General features: G+C 36.4%; 1 protein-coding gene across 1 annotated transcript in view; it reads left to right on the plus strand.

Annotated features, from left to right (window-relative positions):
• CEP85L (centrosomal protein 85 like) overlaps nucleotides 1-15,669 on the plus strand; it is a 151,133-nt gene that overhangs the window by 42,641 nt on the left and 92,823 nt on the right. Inside the window, exon 3 of the mRNA XM_060030554.1 lies at nucleotides 12,605-13,392. Coding sequence (XP_059886537.1) covers nucleotides 12,605-13,392 — 788 coding nt within the window. The remainder of the gene's footprint in view (nucleotides 1-12,604; nucleotides 13,393-15,669) is intronic.

Below are 15,669 nucleotides of genomic sequence, written 5' to 3' on the forward strand. Positions count from 1 at the left end.
TAACCTTTATGGACTTAGTTCTTCATTTGCATATGGAAAGAGGTGAAGGGTTATACACAGAATACTTTTTTGCTTGTGAAATCAAATAAGTTCAAGGCAGTATTCAAAACAATTATGATTTATATTCTTTTGCAAACCAAATAACCCTTTTCCTTTGCTCCCCATCTCTACTTAATTTTCTTGTTAATCTTACCTTACTGCTTAAAATATTTCAATTTAAACATGGCATATAAGAACATTACAGCTGTAGTAAATTTGCAGAAATTAAAATTGTTTGTTGGAGGTATATTTTGTATCTTTATGACCCTCATTTTTACCTTCATTGTTGTTCATCCATCCATTTGTCTATTCATTCACTCATTTTTTCATATCATTTTGCTTCTTGGCCTGGTAGAATATGAACCTGATCAAGCTGAGCTGAATTTAGTCCATTTTTGAGAACTGTGATGAACCCATGTACTTCTGACCTGGAAAAGCCCTTCAGTCGCACAGCCATGGGTTTAGGGAAGAGGTTAATGACTTCACATTTCCCCAGACATGCAAGTGGTTAGAGGACCAAATGATAATTTCTTGTCAGTTCTGTCGTAAATTACAGTTTTTCTTCCTGAGAAAATTTGAATTTTTGAAAATCACATCCCATAATTTGAGATCATTACAATTTGATTTATAACCATTTTTATAGGAGAGAAATAACACTTTTAGCTCTTTGCAAGTAAACTGCCTGATGAGACTTAATCTAAATTGAGACTAGTAGGAGATATCTAGAAAATGGTACAGTTGAATGAAATTTCAAAAGCCATTCAAGAAAAAAATAACTAAAATTTTTGTGTAAATACAAAAAGGAGCTTTTTTACTGACCAGCTTTTAAAATTAGTTTTTTTAAAAAAAATAAATTTATTTATTTATATTTTTTGGCTGCGTTTGGTCTCTGTTGCTACTTGCAGGCTTTCTCTAGGTGTGGTGAGTGGGGGCCACTCTTCGTTGTGGTGCACAGGCTTCTCATTGAGATGGCTTCTCTTGTTGTGGAACACGGGCTCTAGGTGCATGAGCTTCAGCAGCTGTGGCATGTGGGATCAGTAGTTGTGGCTCGTGGGCTCTAGAGCACAGGCTCAGTAGTTGTGGCGCACGGGCTTAGTTGCTCCGTGGCACGTGGGATATTCCCAGACCAGGGATCAAACCTGTGTCCCCTGCATTGGCAGGCGGATTCTTAACCACTGCACCACCAGGGAAGTCCCTAAAACTAGTTTTGCTTTGAATTGTTGACCTCTTTAAACTGTACTTCAGATTGTCCTTTAATTAAGTTGCCAGTAGTCTGGTTGGAGATCAGAAATGCCCCCCTTTTTTAAAAACCAGCTTTTCATCTTGTTTTATATAAACTTAGAGAATGAAGTTTCTTAGTTTGTTGTGAATGGTTGCTAAGAGACAGTGTACAAAAAGAGCTTGAGAACTAATTTGTGAACAGTGTAGACTTCTGTAATTATTTTAAACAAGTAATTTTAGAACTTCTCACTCGTTTTCTGCTTCAATAGGATCTGAAGTGACTTCACAAAATACAATTGAGAAAAAAATAAAATATTCAAGAAAAAAAGGTGATCGGTAATAATGATTAGACAATAACAAAGTGAGAACCAAGATTTGCACAGAATTGTGTACTATTGCTATCAAGTGCAGTTGCTAAAAGAATAGGTCATAGGTTTGGCAGTAGGGAAACAGAAGCTTCTCTCTATCCTTAAGATATAATGAATAAAAGCAAGCAGTTCATGGAACTATGCTTTTCATAATCTTGATACCTGACATACACTTTTCCTAATGTTCTTGATAGTTATTTCTGTGTAATTCTTTTATGTAATCATTCTCAGTCTCTATGCAGATACCATAATGCCAAAATAGGACTTCATATTTTAGGTGTATCTTCTGTAAACATTTAGCTTTAGCTAGATTAAAAAAATTATGTGGACAATTCTTGTCTTTTGAGTGGATATTCATTTACTGTGATTGTTAAACTTTGATGCATTTTAAATCATATTGTATACTTTATAGTCTGCTTTTCTCAGGTATTTTCCTTCTTGCCTTCTTTGTTTCATTTTTTCTTCATGACATTTTCCTTCTAGTTTATTAGAAGTTATACACACTATCTCTTATGAGCTATAATTCATATACTATACAATTCACCCATTTAAAGTATACAATTTAATGCTTTTTAATATATTCTCAGAATTGTTCAACTATTACCAGTCTAAGTTTAGAACATTTTTTAGCCTGCCCCCCTCCTCCCCAAAAGAAGTCTGTTAGCTGTCACTCCCCATCTTCCCTCCCATCCCTAAGCAACCACTAATCTGTATAAATTTCTTTTTTCTGGACATTTCATATAAATGGAATCGTCTAATATATCGTCCTTTGTGACTGACTTTCACTTAGCATAATGTTTTCAAGACTCATCATGTTGTAGCATGTATCAGTACTTCATTTCTTTTTATTACCATAATAAAAGATAATATTCCATTGTACCACTTTTCATTTATCCATTGATCACTTGATGGACATTGCATTATTCTGACTTTTTGGCTGTTAAGAATAATGCTTCTGTGAATATGTTTCCATTTCTCTTGGGTGTATACTTAGGAGTGGAATTGCTGGATCATATGGTAACTGTGTTTAACCTTTTGAGGAACTGCCACACTGTTTCCTAAGCAGCGGCACCATTTTACATTCCCATCAGCATTATATGAGGGTTCCAGTTTCTCCACATCCTTGCCAGACACTTGACACTTACTTACTATCTGTCATTCGGATGATAGCCATCCTAATGGGTGTGAAGTGATGTCTCATTGTGGTTTTGATTTGCATTTCCCTAAAAATGACAAACAAAAATGTCCTTTTTGTATGCTTTAATAGGACCATCTGTATATCTTCTTCGGAGAAATGACTACTCAAATTTCACATCCATTTTTAAATTGGATTATTTGTGTTTTTATTATTGAGTTGTGTTTCTTATATAATCTAGATGAAAGTCCCTATCAGTTGCGTAATTGCAAAAATTTTCTCCCTTTCTTTGGGCTGTCCTTTTACTCTCTTGATGCAGCAAAAAATTTTTAAATTTTATTGAAGTCCAGTTTATTTTCTTTTGTTGCTTGGGCTTTTGGTGTTGTATCTAAGAAATCACTTCCTGACTTAAGATCATGAAGATTTACACCTATTGTTTCTTCTAAGAGTTTTATAGTTTTAGCTGTTACATTTAGGCCTATGATTTAGGCCTATGTCTGAAACCGTTAGCTCTTCTGTGCTCTCTATAAACCCTGTCCTCTGGTTTTTTGTGTTTTTTTTTAAATTTTTAAAAATAAATTTATTTATTTATTTAGGCCGCATTGGGTCTTCATCGCTGTGCGTGGGCTTTCTCTAGTTGAGGCGAGCGGGGCTACTGTTCGTTGTCTCATTGTGGTAGCTTCTCTTGTTGTGGAGCACAGGCTTTAGGCGTGCAGACTTCAGTAGTTGTGGCTCGTGGGCTCTAGAGCGCAGGCTCAGTAGTTGTGGCTCTCGGGTTTAGTTGCTCTGCGGCATCTTCCTGGACTAGGGCTCAAACCCATGTCCCCTGCATTGGCAGGCAGATTCTTAACTACTGCGCCACCCAGGAAGTCCCATGTCCTCTGGTTTTTAAAAGGACGGCCTTCTGCTGGTTTTAGATTTCACTTGTTCTAACTTAGATATGGGCTGGATGCCATCATAATAGCTTGCATTTGGGATTTGTGGCTACAATTAGGTAGTATAAGAAAGCACATTAGGAATCACATTGCATCTACCTCCAATTGATTGTGTTTTGTTAGGCAAAATAAATTATGTTTTGATTCATTTCTTAGATAGAATGGTCCTTTTTTTCAGATACTTAAACTGTCAAATATTTAATACTTTATTCATTAATTCATGGTGTATACGTGCATGTGTATGTATGTGCATATGTATGTGGGTAGACTGAATTTTAATCCTTAGTTTTCACAGTAATGAATTCTGAATGTCACAGTAAATCAGTTTTTACAGTGAAACTCGGATACTGGTGATGGTTGAACTTAAGATATTTAAACTTGAAGGCTTCAGAACTGGAATCAGTCCTAGGTGGAATGATGTGGTGAATAGAACAGCAGAATCACTTATTAAAAAGTGATGTTTCCTGGACCCTCTCTACTCTAACTGAAAGAGAATCTCTCGGAGTAGGGCTCCAGATACCAGCTAAGTTTGTTGTATTTTAAAGTTTGAGAACTTCAGGTATAAGTGACTTTTGGAGTAAATTCTATTCTCAATGTAATGTTCTATGAACAGCATATATTATCAGTAGCTTTCAGATTTGTAGGAGTAAATACTAGTCTGATGTGGAATTGGTTTTTATCACCAATTGTTGATTTTCTCTGCAGTTGGGAAATACTGAGCTACCAAGGTAGACAGGAAGTTAGCCTGTTATCAGATAAAAGTAGCACCCAGGACTGGTGATCTCTGGTCTCAGAAGTTTCAGCTGTGACATAGAAAGTGAGACAGTCACCTGATACATAATTCACACTTTAGTAACAGTGTTCTATGAGATATTTCAAACTCTCTGAGGTCACAGAATAAAACACCTTTGCAGAAGTTTGGCCAAATGGTAATTAAAATAAGATGTTGTGTAAAGTAAAATGTGAAAGCATCTTTCTCCTTTTCTCCTCTTTCTACCTTTGTTTATTAAATTTGTGGTATATTCCTCTAGATCATTTCTGTGCCCATGAATATATATGTATTTACATACACATATGCACATGTATACATATATTTACTTATGTGTTTGCATATTTTAAATATTGATGTATATAGACAGATTGCCCCTCTTCTTCCAAAGGCTATAACAATTTATGTTCTTACCATCGTAGGATATTAGCAGCCTTTAATAATTTTATGAATATGATAGGGAATGTACTTCTATTTAGTGAGTTGAAATATCTTTTTTGAAAAACAAACTTTTTTAAAAAATTTATTTTATTGAGGTATAGTTGATTTACAATATTGTGTTAATTTCTGCTCTACAGAAAAGTTATTCAGTTATACATTTATACATTCTTTTTCATATTCTTTTCCATTACAGTTTATCACAGGATATTGAATATAGTTCCCTGTGCTGTACAATAGGACCTTGTTTATCCATTCTATATATACTAGTTTGCATCTGCTAATCCCCAACTCCCAGTCCATCCCTCTCCCACCCGCTACTCCCCACCCTGCTTGGCAACCACAGTCTGCAAGTCTGTTTCTGTTTTGTAGATAAGTTCATTTGTATCATATTTTAGATTCCACATACAAGTGATATCATAGGATATTCGTCTTTCTCTTTCTGACTTAGTTCGCTTAATATGATAATCTGTAGGTCCATCCATGTTGCTGCAAGTGGCATGATTTCATTATTTCTTGTGGCTGAGTAGTATACCATTGTACATATGTACCATATCTTCTTTATCCATTCATCTGTCGACGGACACCTCGGCTGCCTCCATTAAACATGTATGCTTTTTTTTTTTTTTTTTGCGGTATGTGGGCCTCTCACTGTTGTGGCCTCTCCCGTTGCGGAGCACAGGCTCTGGAGGCGCAGGCTCAGCAGTGATGGCTCATGGGCCCAGCCGCTCCGCGGCATGTGGGATCTTCCCGGACCGGGGCACGAGCCCGTGTCCCCTGCATCGGCAGGCGGACTATCAACCACTGCACCACCAGGGAAGCCCTAAACATGTATTCTTTATTTGCTTTTTGTTTTGTGGTTTGCTTATGGATTTCTTTTGCCTACTTTAAAATTAGGTTGTTAGGGTTTTGTTTTGGGGATTTTTTTGGAGTTCTTTGTACAGTATGGATATTTAGCCTTTTGCCTGTTATATTGAAAATATCACTTAGTTTAGCTATTTCTTTTTTTTTTACATCTTTATTGGAGTATATGCTTTACAGTGGTATGTTAGTTTCTGCTTTATAAAAAAGTGAATCAGCTGTGCGTGTATGTATATCCCGATATCCCCTCCCCCTTGCGTCTCCCTCCCACCCTCTCTATCCCACCCTTCTAGGTGGTAACAATGCATCGAGCTGATCTCCCTGTGCTGTACAGCTGCTTCCCACTAGCTCTCTGTTTTACATTTGTTCGTGTTTATATGTCCACGCCACTCTGTCACTTCGTCCCAGCTTACCCTTCCCCCTCCCTGTGTCCTTAAGTCCATTCTCTACGTCAGCATCTCTATTCCTGTCCTGCCCTTAGGTTCTTCAGAACCTTTTTTTTTTTTAGATTCCATATATATGTGTTAGCATACAGTATTTGTTTTTCACTTTCTGACTTACTTCACTCTGTATGACAGTCTCTATGTCCATCCACCTCACTACAAATAGCTCAGTTTCATTTCTTTTTATGGCTAATATTCCGTTGTGTATATGTGCCACATTTTCTTTATCCATTCATCTGTCGATGGACACTTAGGTGGCTTCCATGTCCTGGCTATTGTAAATAGAGCTGCAGTGAACATTGTGGTACATTAATCTTTTTGAATTATGGTTTTCTCAGGGTATATGCCCAGTAGTGGGATTGCTGGGTCATATGGTAGTTCTATTTGTAGTTTTGTAAGGGACCTCCATACTGTTCTCCATAGCGGCTGTACCAATTCACATTCCCACCAGCAGTGCAAGAGTGTTCCCTTTTCTCCACACCCTCTCCAGCATTTATTGTTTCCAGATTTTTTGATGATGGCCATTCTGACTGGTGTGAGATGATATCTCATTACAGTTTTGATTTGCATTTCTCTAGTGATTACTGATGTTGAGCATCCTTTCCTGTGTTTATTGGCAATCTGTATATCTTCTTTGGAGAAATGTCGATTTAGGTCTTCGGCCCATTTTTGGATTAGGTTGTTTGTTTTTTTGATATTGAGCTGCATGAGCTTCTTGTATATTTTGGAGATTAATCCTTTGTCAGTAGCTTCGTTTGCAAATATTTTCTCCCATTCTGAGGGTTGTCTTTTCATCTTATTTATGTTTTCTTTTGCTGTGCCAAAGCTTTTAAGTTTCATTGGGTCCCATTTGTTTATTTTTGTTTTTATTTCCATCTCTCTAGGAAGTGGGTCAAAAAGGATCTTGCTGTGATTTATGTCATAGAGTATTCTTCCTTTGTTTTCCTCTAAGAGTTTTATGGTGTCTGGCCTTACATTTAGGTCTTTAATCCATTTTGAGTTTATTTTAGTGTTTGGTGTTAGGAAGTGTTCTAATTTCATTCTTTTACATGTAGCTGTCCAGTTTTCCCAGCACCAATTATTGAAGAGGCTGTCTTTTCCTCATTGCATATTCTTGCCTCCTTTATCAAAGATAAGGTGAGCGTATGTGCATGGGTTTATCTCTGGGCTTTCTGACCTGTTCCATTGATCTGTACTTCTCTTTTTGTGCCAGTACCATACTGTCTTGATGACTGTAGCTTTGTAGTATAGTCTGAAGTCAGGGAGCCTGCTTCCTCCAGCTCCATTTTTCTGTCTCAAGATTGCTTTGGCTATTCGGGGTCTTTTGTGTTTCCATGCAGATTGTGAAATTTTTTGTTCTAGCTTTGTGAAAAATGCCATTGGTAGTTCGATAGGAATTACACTGAATCTGTAGATTGCTTTGGGTAGTATAGTCATTTTCACAATATTGATTCTTCCAATCCAAGAACATGGTATATCTCTCCAGCTGTTTGTATCATCTTTAATTTCTTTCATCAGTGTCTTATAGTTTTCTGCATACAGGTCTTTTGTCTCCTTAGGTAGGTTTATTCCTAGGTATTTTATTCTTTTTGTTGCAATGGTAAATTGGAGTGTTTCCTTAAATTCTCTTTCAGGTTTTTAATCATTAGTGTATAGAAATACAAGAGATTTCTGTGCATTAATTTTGTATCCTGCTGCTTTACCAAATTCATTGATTAACTCTAGTAGTTTTCTGGTAGCATCTTTGGGATTCTCTATGTATAGTATCATGTCGTCTGCAAATAGTGACAGTTTTACTTCTTTTCCGATTTGGATTCTTTTTATTTCTTTTTCTTCTCTGATTGCTATGGCTAAAACTTCGAAAACTATGTTGAATAATAGTGGTGAGAGTGGACAACCTTATCTTGTTCCTGGTCTTAGTGGAAATAGTTTCAGTTTTTCACCATTGAGGACGATGCTGGCTGTGGGTTTGTCATATATGGCCTTTATCATGTTGAGGTAAGATCCCTCTGTGCCTACTTTCTGGAGGGTTTTTATCATAAGTGGGTATTGAATTTTGTCGCAAGCTTTCTCTGCATCTATTGAGATGATCACATGGTTTTTCTTCTTCAGTTTGTTAATATGGTGTATCACATTGATTGATTTGCGTATGTTGAAGAATCCTTGCATTGTTGGGATAAACCCCACTTGAACATGGTGTATGATCCTTTTAATGTGCTGTTGGATTCTGTTTGCTAGTATTTTGTTGAGGATTTTTGCATGTATGTCATCAGTGATATTGGCCTGTAGTTTTCTTTTTTTGTGACATCTTTGTCTGTTTTGGTATCAGGATGATGGTGGCCTCGTAGAATGAGTTTGGGAGTATTCCTCCCTCTGCTATATTTTGGAAGCGTTTGAGACTGATAGGTGTTAGCTCTTCTCTAAAAGTTTGATAGAATTCATCTGTCAATCCATCTGCTCCTGAGCTTTTGTTTGTTGGAAGATTTTTAATCACAGTTTCAATTTCAGTACTTATGATTAGTGTGTTTATAGTCTCTGTTTCTTCCTGGTTCAGTCTCGGATGGTTGTGCTTTTCTAAGAATTTGTCCATTTCTTCCAAGTTGTCCATTTTATTGGCATATAGTTGCTTGTAATAATCTTTCATGATCCTTTGTATTTCTCCAGTGTCAGTTGTTACTTCTTCTTTTTCATTTCTAATTCTATTGATTTGAGTCTTCTCCCTTTTTTTCTTGATGAATCTGGCTAATGGTTTACATTTATTTTTGAACTGGTCTTTATGATTTCTTTCCTTCTGCTAACTTTGGGGGGTTTTTTGGTTCTTCTTTCTCTAATTGCTTTAGGTGTACAGTTAGGTTGTTTATTTGAGATTTTTCTTGTTTCTTGAGGTAGGATTGTATTGCTATAAACTTCCTTCTTAGAACTGCTTTTGCTGCATCCCATAGGTTTTGGGTCTTCGTGATTTCATTGTCATTTGTTTCTAGGTATTTTTTGATTTCCTCTTTGATTTCTTCAGTTATCTCTTGGTTATTTAGTAGTGTATTGTTTAGCCTCCATGTGTTTGTATTTTTTACAGAGTTTTTCCTGTAATTGATATCTAGTCTCATAGCATTGTGGTCGGAAAAGATACTTGATACAATTTCAATTTTCTTAAATTTACCAAGGCTTTATTTGTGACCCAAGATATGATCTGCCCTGGAGAATGTTCCATGAGCACTTGAGAAAAATGTGTATTCTGTTGTTTTTGGATGGAATGTCCTATAAATATCAATTAAGTCCATTTTGTCTAATGTGTCATTTACAGCTTGTGTTTCCTTTTTATTTTCATTTTGGATGATCTGTCCATTGGTGAAAGTGGGGTGTTAAAGTTCCCTACTATGATTGTGTTACTATTGATTTCCCCTTTTATGGCTGTTAGCATTTTTGCCTTATGTATTGAAGTGCTCCTATGTTGGGTGCATAAGTATTTACAATTGTAATATGTTCTTCTCGGATTGATCCCTTGATCAATCAATTGTTTTTTCCCTTGATCATCATGTAGTATCCTTCTTTGTGTCTGGTAATAGTCTTTATTTTGCCTGGAATTCTTCTGAGTCCTTTACATGTATTATTTCATTTAATCTTCACTGTTGTCCTCTTTACTTTATGGATGAGGTAACTGATGCAAGAAGGTTAAGTAACTTGTTTGAACATGCAACTACTAAGTGGTAGAGCCAGGATTTGAATCTAAAAATGCTGATTTCAAAAATATTACACTTAGCCTTTACACCGTCTTTACTTACAGCTTTTTAAAAATGTAAAAGTCTGAAAATTTTAAATTTGATATAAAACTCATTTTTTGTTTTTTAAAGAATTGAAGATATTTTTGAGAGGCTATGATGATTTTAATACAAATATTCCTTTAGGAATAGTAACACAAACACATATATAGATGTAGATATAGTGCTGTAATGTATTAATACCAATATTCCATAGAATTTGGGGGTCATTTATCCTGTTTCTATTTAGAACTGACCTTCAGTAGCATATTCCTCTCTATTTCCTTCTTCTACTGATTACCATAATAATCCATTAATCTTCCTGCTGGCAACCATTTTGCTTTAATTTGTCCTCAGCAGTTACTGGAATAATCATCCTAAGTACAGTTTTGGTCATGTCACTTGCTCCTTTGTTTGGAAACTTTTGGTAGGTCACATTTCTTGCCGAATGAAGGGTAGGCTGTTTCTGTAGCAGGGTGTTTGAAGATTTGCACAGCTCTGCTTTACATTTACCTTTCAAGAATCATCTTGAGCAGCTTTTCTTGATACTTACTGCATACTGCAGATAAATGGGATAATTTGTTTTTCTTCTTTTGAGGCCATATTCTCCTGGCTTCATACTTGGATCAGTTAGTGTTCTGAATCAGTAGAAGAAGCTGACTGGATGATTGAGCAGATGAGGAATTTATTTAAGGGCATTTGGTTAACTCAGAACTTTTGAGGAGGGCTGGAGAGCCAGGCTTATGGTTAAGCTTCCAGGTAATATACCTCAGTCACCTCTGAGAACTGGCACCCTCCAGCCCCACTGGAGGAAACCACCATTGCTGCCCAACTGCTGCCACTTCTGGGCCAGAACTTGGTTTGGCCACCTCTGCTGCTGTCATTGTTGGGGGCTAATGCCTCTGCTGTTGCCAAACGTGGTAGCTCCACACTGAGCCTGTTTTCTCATGTGACTCACTTCCAAACAAATCTTGTGCAGGTCCTTCTGAATGTCTGTATCATAGTTGCAGGGTATGTTGGGAATTTAAGGTCTAAAATTTATTTTGGAAGGTTGGGCTTGTAATGTGGGAATTTTCTTGAGTATGAAAAGGTTCTGCAGAAGCTGATGGGAAACTGTTACATGGTAAATGTCTACTATATTACTTTTTCTTGTATTCTTTCATCTATAATGTTTTTCCCCTTTCATCTCCAGGTGAATAAATTCTGTGCAAAGACCTATTGGAATTCCATTTTTTAATTAGTTTGCCTGGGTCTTTCTCATCTGAATTTTCTTATGACTTTCTCAACATTTCTTTTTCTATTATTTTATTTCTTCAAAACAGTATCAAAGCTCACAACTAATATTTAAATATATTCTGTTATGAGTCAAACAACATGGAAAGATACAGAAAAAACTGTAAAAGTTGCCTTTCACCACCCACCTCCTCTCCCCCTACATTTCAAATCGCTATCCCCTTTCTAGATATCATGTGATAAAAATGATAATCTTTGATTTTAATTTGGTACTTGATAGTAAGTCCATTGAGTATAGAGGCCCTTATTTATCCTTTGGGCTTCCGTAGAGCCTACTACAGCTGTTCCTATGTGTAGGGTAGTATTATGTGAAGGCCTGACCTACAGCAGTAACTATGTAATCATTTTGGAAGTAAAAATGTACAACGTGGGCTTCCCTGGTGGTGCAGTGGTTGGGAATTTGCCTGCCAATGCACAGGACACGGGTTCGAGCCCTGGTCTGGGAGGATCCCACATGCCATGGAGCAACTAAGCCCTTGAGGCACAACTACTGAGCCTGCGCGTCTAGAGCCTGTGCTCTGCAACAAGAGAGGCCGCGACAGTGAGAAGCCGCGCACCACGATGAAGAGTAGCCCCCGCTCGCCACAACTAGAGAAAGCCCGCGCACAGAAATGAAAACCCAACACAGCCATAAATAAATAAATAAACAAATAAATGTACAACATGGGGATTTAGTAAATGTGCAGAGAAAGATAGGAATCAAAGTAGACTCCAAGTGTTCTAGCTTGGGAAATATATTATTGATGATGCCATTAAGGGAGATTGGGAGTGTAGGAACTACTCTGTATCTGCAAATATATTGCTAGAACACTTTCTGATTATTTTCCATTATTGCAGGAGCACCTTTACCCATATTCTAATTTGAATTGTAGTTTGAGAGGTGCTAAAATGTTCATATTGGGCCACTATTTCCACAGTTGAGGAAAGACACTAAGAGATACGATTTTTTAATAAAGTTGTGTCTGAGACTTCAGTGATAGATTATGAATAAGACCTTTCAATGCAGAGATGGATTTTTCTTTTAAGGCACAATACTTAGATTAAATAGCATGAATATAAACCTGTTTCCCAGTCATTTTTCATCTGTAAATAGATGGCAGATGAGCATATATTTTGTTATGTATCCGTTTTTAGAAAATGATATTTGAAAGTATGTTTGATTTGTTTCAGATAAACTTAAAGGAGTAATAATAGTAACAATAATAAGCCCCTCATTTTGATGAAAGTGCCTCTGAAAAACCTGTGCTGGGAAACCATGTTCAGATTTTTGTTTTGGCGTTTTACATTTTGCCTCTTTTTTTTTTTTCTGTTAATTACAACTAATTTGGCATTCTTTTTTCTTTCCAGATCATTCAACTTCAAGTGGCACATTATCTTTTAAGCCTAGTCGATCGTTGGTTACTCTTCCTACTGCCCATGTCATGCCATCTAACTCCAGCACTTCAGTTTCCAAACATAGGGAATCATTGACATCAGATGGCTCAAAATGGAGTATAAGCCTTATGCAAACATTGGGAAACCACAGTAGGGGAGAGCAGGACTCTTCACTAGACATGAAGGACTTCCGGCCTCTCCGGAAATGGTCATCTTTATCCAAACTCACTGTCCCAGGTAACTGCAGCCAGGGTGGCATTGTGCACACAGAAGAGTCAAGGAGAGGTTTAGAAAAGACAGGGAGAGACAAGGCTTTAACATCACAACTAAGGACAATTGGACCTAGCTGTTTACATGACAGTATGGAGATGCTTAAGCTAGAGGACAAGGAAATAAATAAAAAACGACCATCAACTCTGGACAACAAATATAAATTTGAGAGCTGCAGCAAAGAGGACTTTAGAGCTTCTTCCTCCATTCCTAGGAGACAGGCCTTAGACATGACATATAGTGCCTTACCTGAAAGCAAGCCCGTTATGACAAGCTCAGAGGCTTTTGAACCGCCGAAATATTTAATGCTTGGTCAACAAGCAGTAAGTGGAGTTCCCATTCAGCCTTCTGTGAGGACGCAGATGTGGCTTACTGAGCAGTTGCGGACAAACCCTTTGGAAGGTAGAACTACAGAGGACTCTCACAGTATAGCTCCTTGGCAGCAGCAGCAGATTGAAGGGTTTCGACATGAAACTGAAGCACCAGTGCAGGTAAGGCTCAAAATCTAGTGTTTGCTTCCCTCCAGTGGATGTTATGAGTACCAGCGCACTTGAAGTAAGCATATGACAGTGTGTCCATAGGCACAGGTTGTTTTGCTTTTCCTTTCCCCTACAGGATAATAAGCATAAATGTTATAAACTCTAAAAGTATTGCATTGGTAAACAAAGCTTAAAAAATATTTGAGACTCCAAATATTTGAGGGGCTTATTTTGGAGTAACACGGAACTCCAAATATTTGAGGGGCTTATTTTGGAGTAACACGGAAAACTTTAAACCTTTACCTGCCCTTGGCCTTTATTTTCCTTCTCATTTTTTTAAATGGGCATAAACATAAACAAAGCAAAAAATACTCAATTCTGTTTCAATACTTGAAACAGAAACAAAGGAGCTGGCATGGTATAATAGAAAGAACATTAACTTGGGTGTATGAAGGCTTGGATTTTGTTGTATCAGATTCAGAGTCTGGATGATTCTCTACCTGTCACTTAATACTTAGTATCTCTGGGCCTGAGTTTTTCTTTCTTTCCTTTTTTTTTTTTTCCTGAATTGAGATATAATTGACATATAACATATTAGCTTCAGGTATATAACATAATGATTCAATATATGTATATATTTTAAAATGATCATCACAGTAACTCTAGTTAACATCCATCACCATACGTAGTTACAAAATTTTTTTCCTTGTAATAAGAACTTTTAAGATCTACTCTTAGCAACTTTCAGATACACAGTACAGCATTATTCACTATAATCACTATGCTGTACATTGTATCCCTGTGACTTTTTTATTTCATAACAAAGTTTGTACCTTTTGATCTCCTTCATCCATTTACCCACCCTCCAGCCCAAGCCTCTGGCAGCCACCAATCTGTTCTCTGTATATATGATTGTGATTTTTTGTTTGCTTGTTTTAAAAACATAATTGTCTTTCTCTGTCTGACTTATTTCACTTAGCATAATGCCTTCAGGGTCCATCCATGTTGTCACAAATGGCAAGATTTCCTTTTTATGGATGAATAACTTTCCATTGTTTATTGTAGTATTCCATACACACACACACACACACACACAGATATGGCACATTTTCTTTATTCATTCATCTACTGATGGATAATTAGGTTGCTTCCATGTCTTGGCTATTGTCAGTAAAGCTGAAATGAACATAGGGGTGCATATATATTTTTTCGAGTTTGTGTTTTCACTTTCTTCAGATGGATACCCAGAAGTGGAATTGCTAGATCATATGGTAGTTCTCTTTCTAATTTTTGAGGAACCTCCATACTGTTTTCCATAGTGGCTGCACCAGTTTACATTCCCACCAACGTGTACAGGTTTCTTTTTTCTCTACATTCTTGTCAACACTTGATATTTCTTGTCTTTTTGATAATAGCCATTCTGATAGGTGTGAGGTGATATCTCATTGTGATTTTGATTTGAATTTCCCTGATGATTAGTGATGTTGAGCACCTTTTCATGAACCTGTTTGCCATATATATGTTTCTTCTCGGTTTCTACATCTATAAAATGAGAAGGTGTAGCTAAAGTCATTTATAAAGCTTTGGTAGTGGTTGGTATGTATTTAGGTTTATAAAATAGATGTGCTTATTTTTTTTAATTAAATTGAATGTCAGGATTTATTAATCATTTTAAGGAAAACATTTTACAATAATATTACATAAAAGAAAAATGGTGTGTACCCCCTAATGTAACATGTAAATGTTTAAATTTCTTGATCTGGAAATGTTTTCTATTCCATGGTAATTTTCTACAGCTCATTTTAACTGGGAAACCAATTATCTGTAGAATTTTTCATAAATTCTATCATCCAATTTTTTTTCGATTGCCAGAATTTTCTGAAACAAAGTAATTCCATTGAAAATTGTAAAATTTCCCTAGAGTAAAAACTTAAAATTGCTAATCGTTACAATTACTAATAAAAAAGTAACAAAGATTAAAGGAATATATTCTATGAAAGGATAAGGAAATCACTTACCTAGGAACCTCACAAATCTGAGTGCAGCTCCAAAACATACACATAACCTAATGTGCTACATTCACAGGAGAACCCTTAACACATCGCATGTGCCTTCTTTACTCTTGTTTTGGACATAGTTCTTATCATCTTGATTATATATATTTAAATTGCATAACCAAACAGAAGTATCATTATGATGTGTGAATTACAAATCAGAAAAGAGCAATTTAACCAGATTTATTTCTGATTTATCTATTCAAGCAGTTGAAAGATAGGAGACCTAATTTAT

This window comes from Delphinus delphis, chromosome 14, assembly GCF_949987515.2.
Source record: "Delphinus delphis chromosome 14, mDelDel1.2, whole genome shotgun sequence".
NCBI lineage: Eukaryota > Metazoa > Chordata > Mammalia > Artiodactyla > Delphinidae > Delphinus > Delphinus delphis.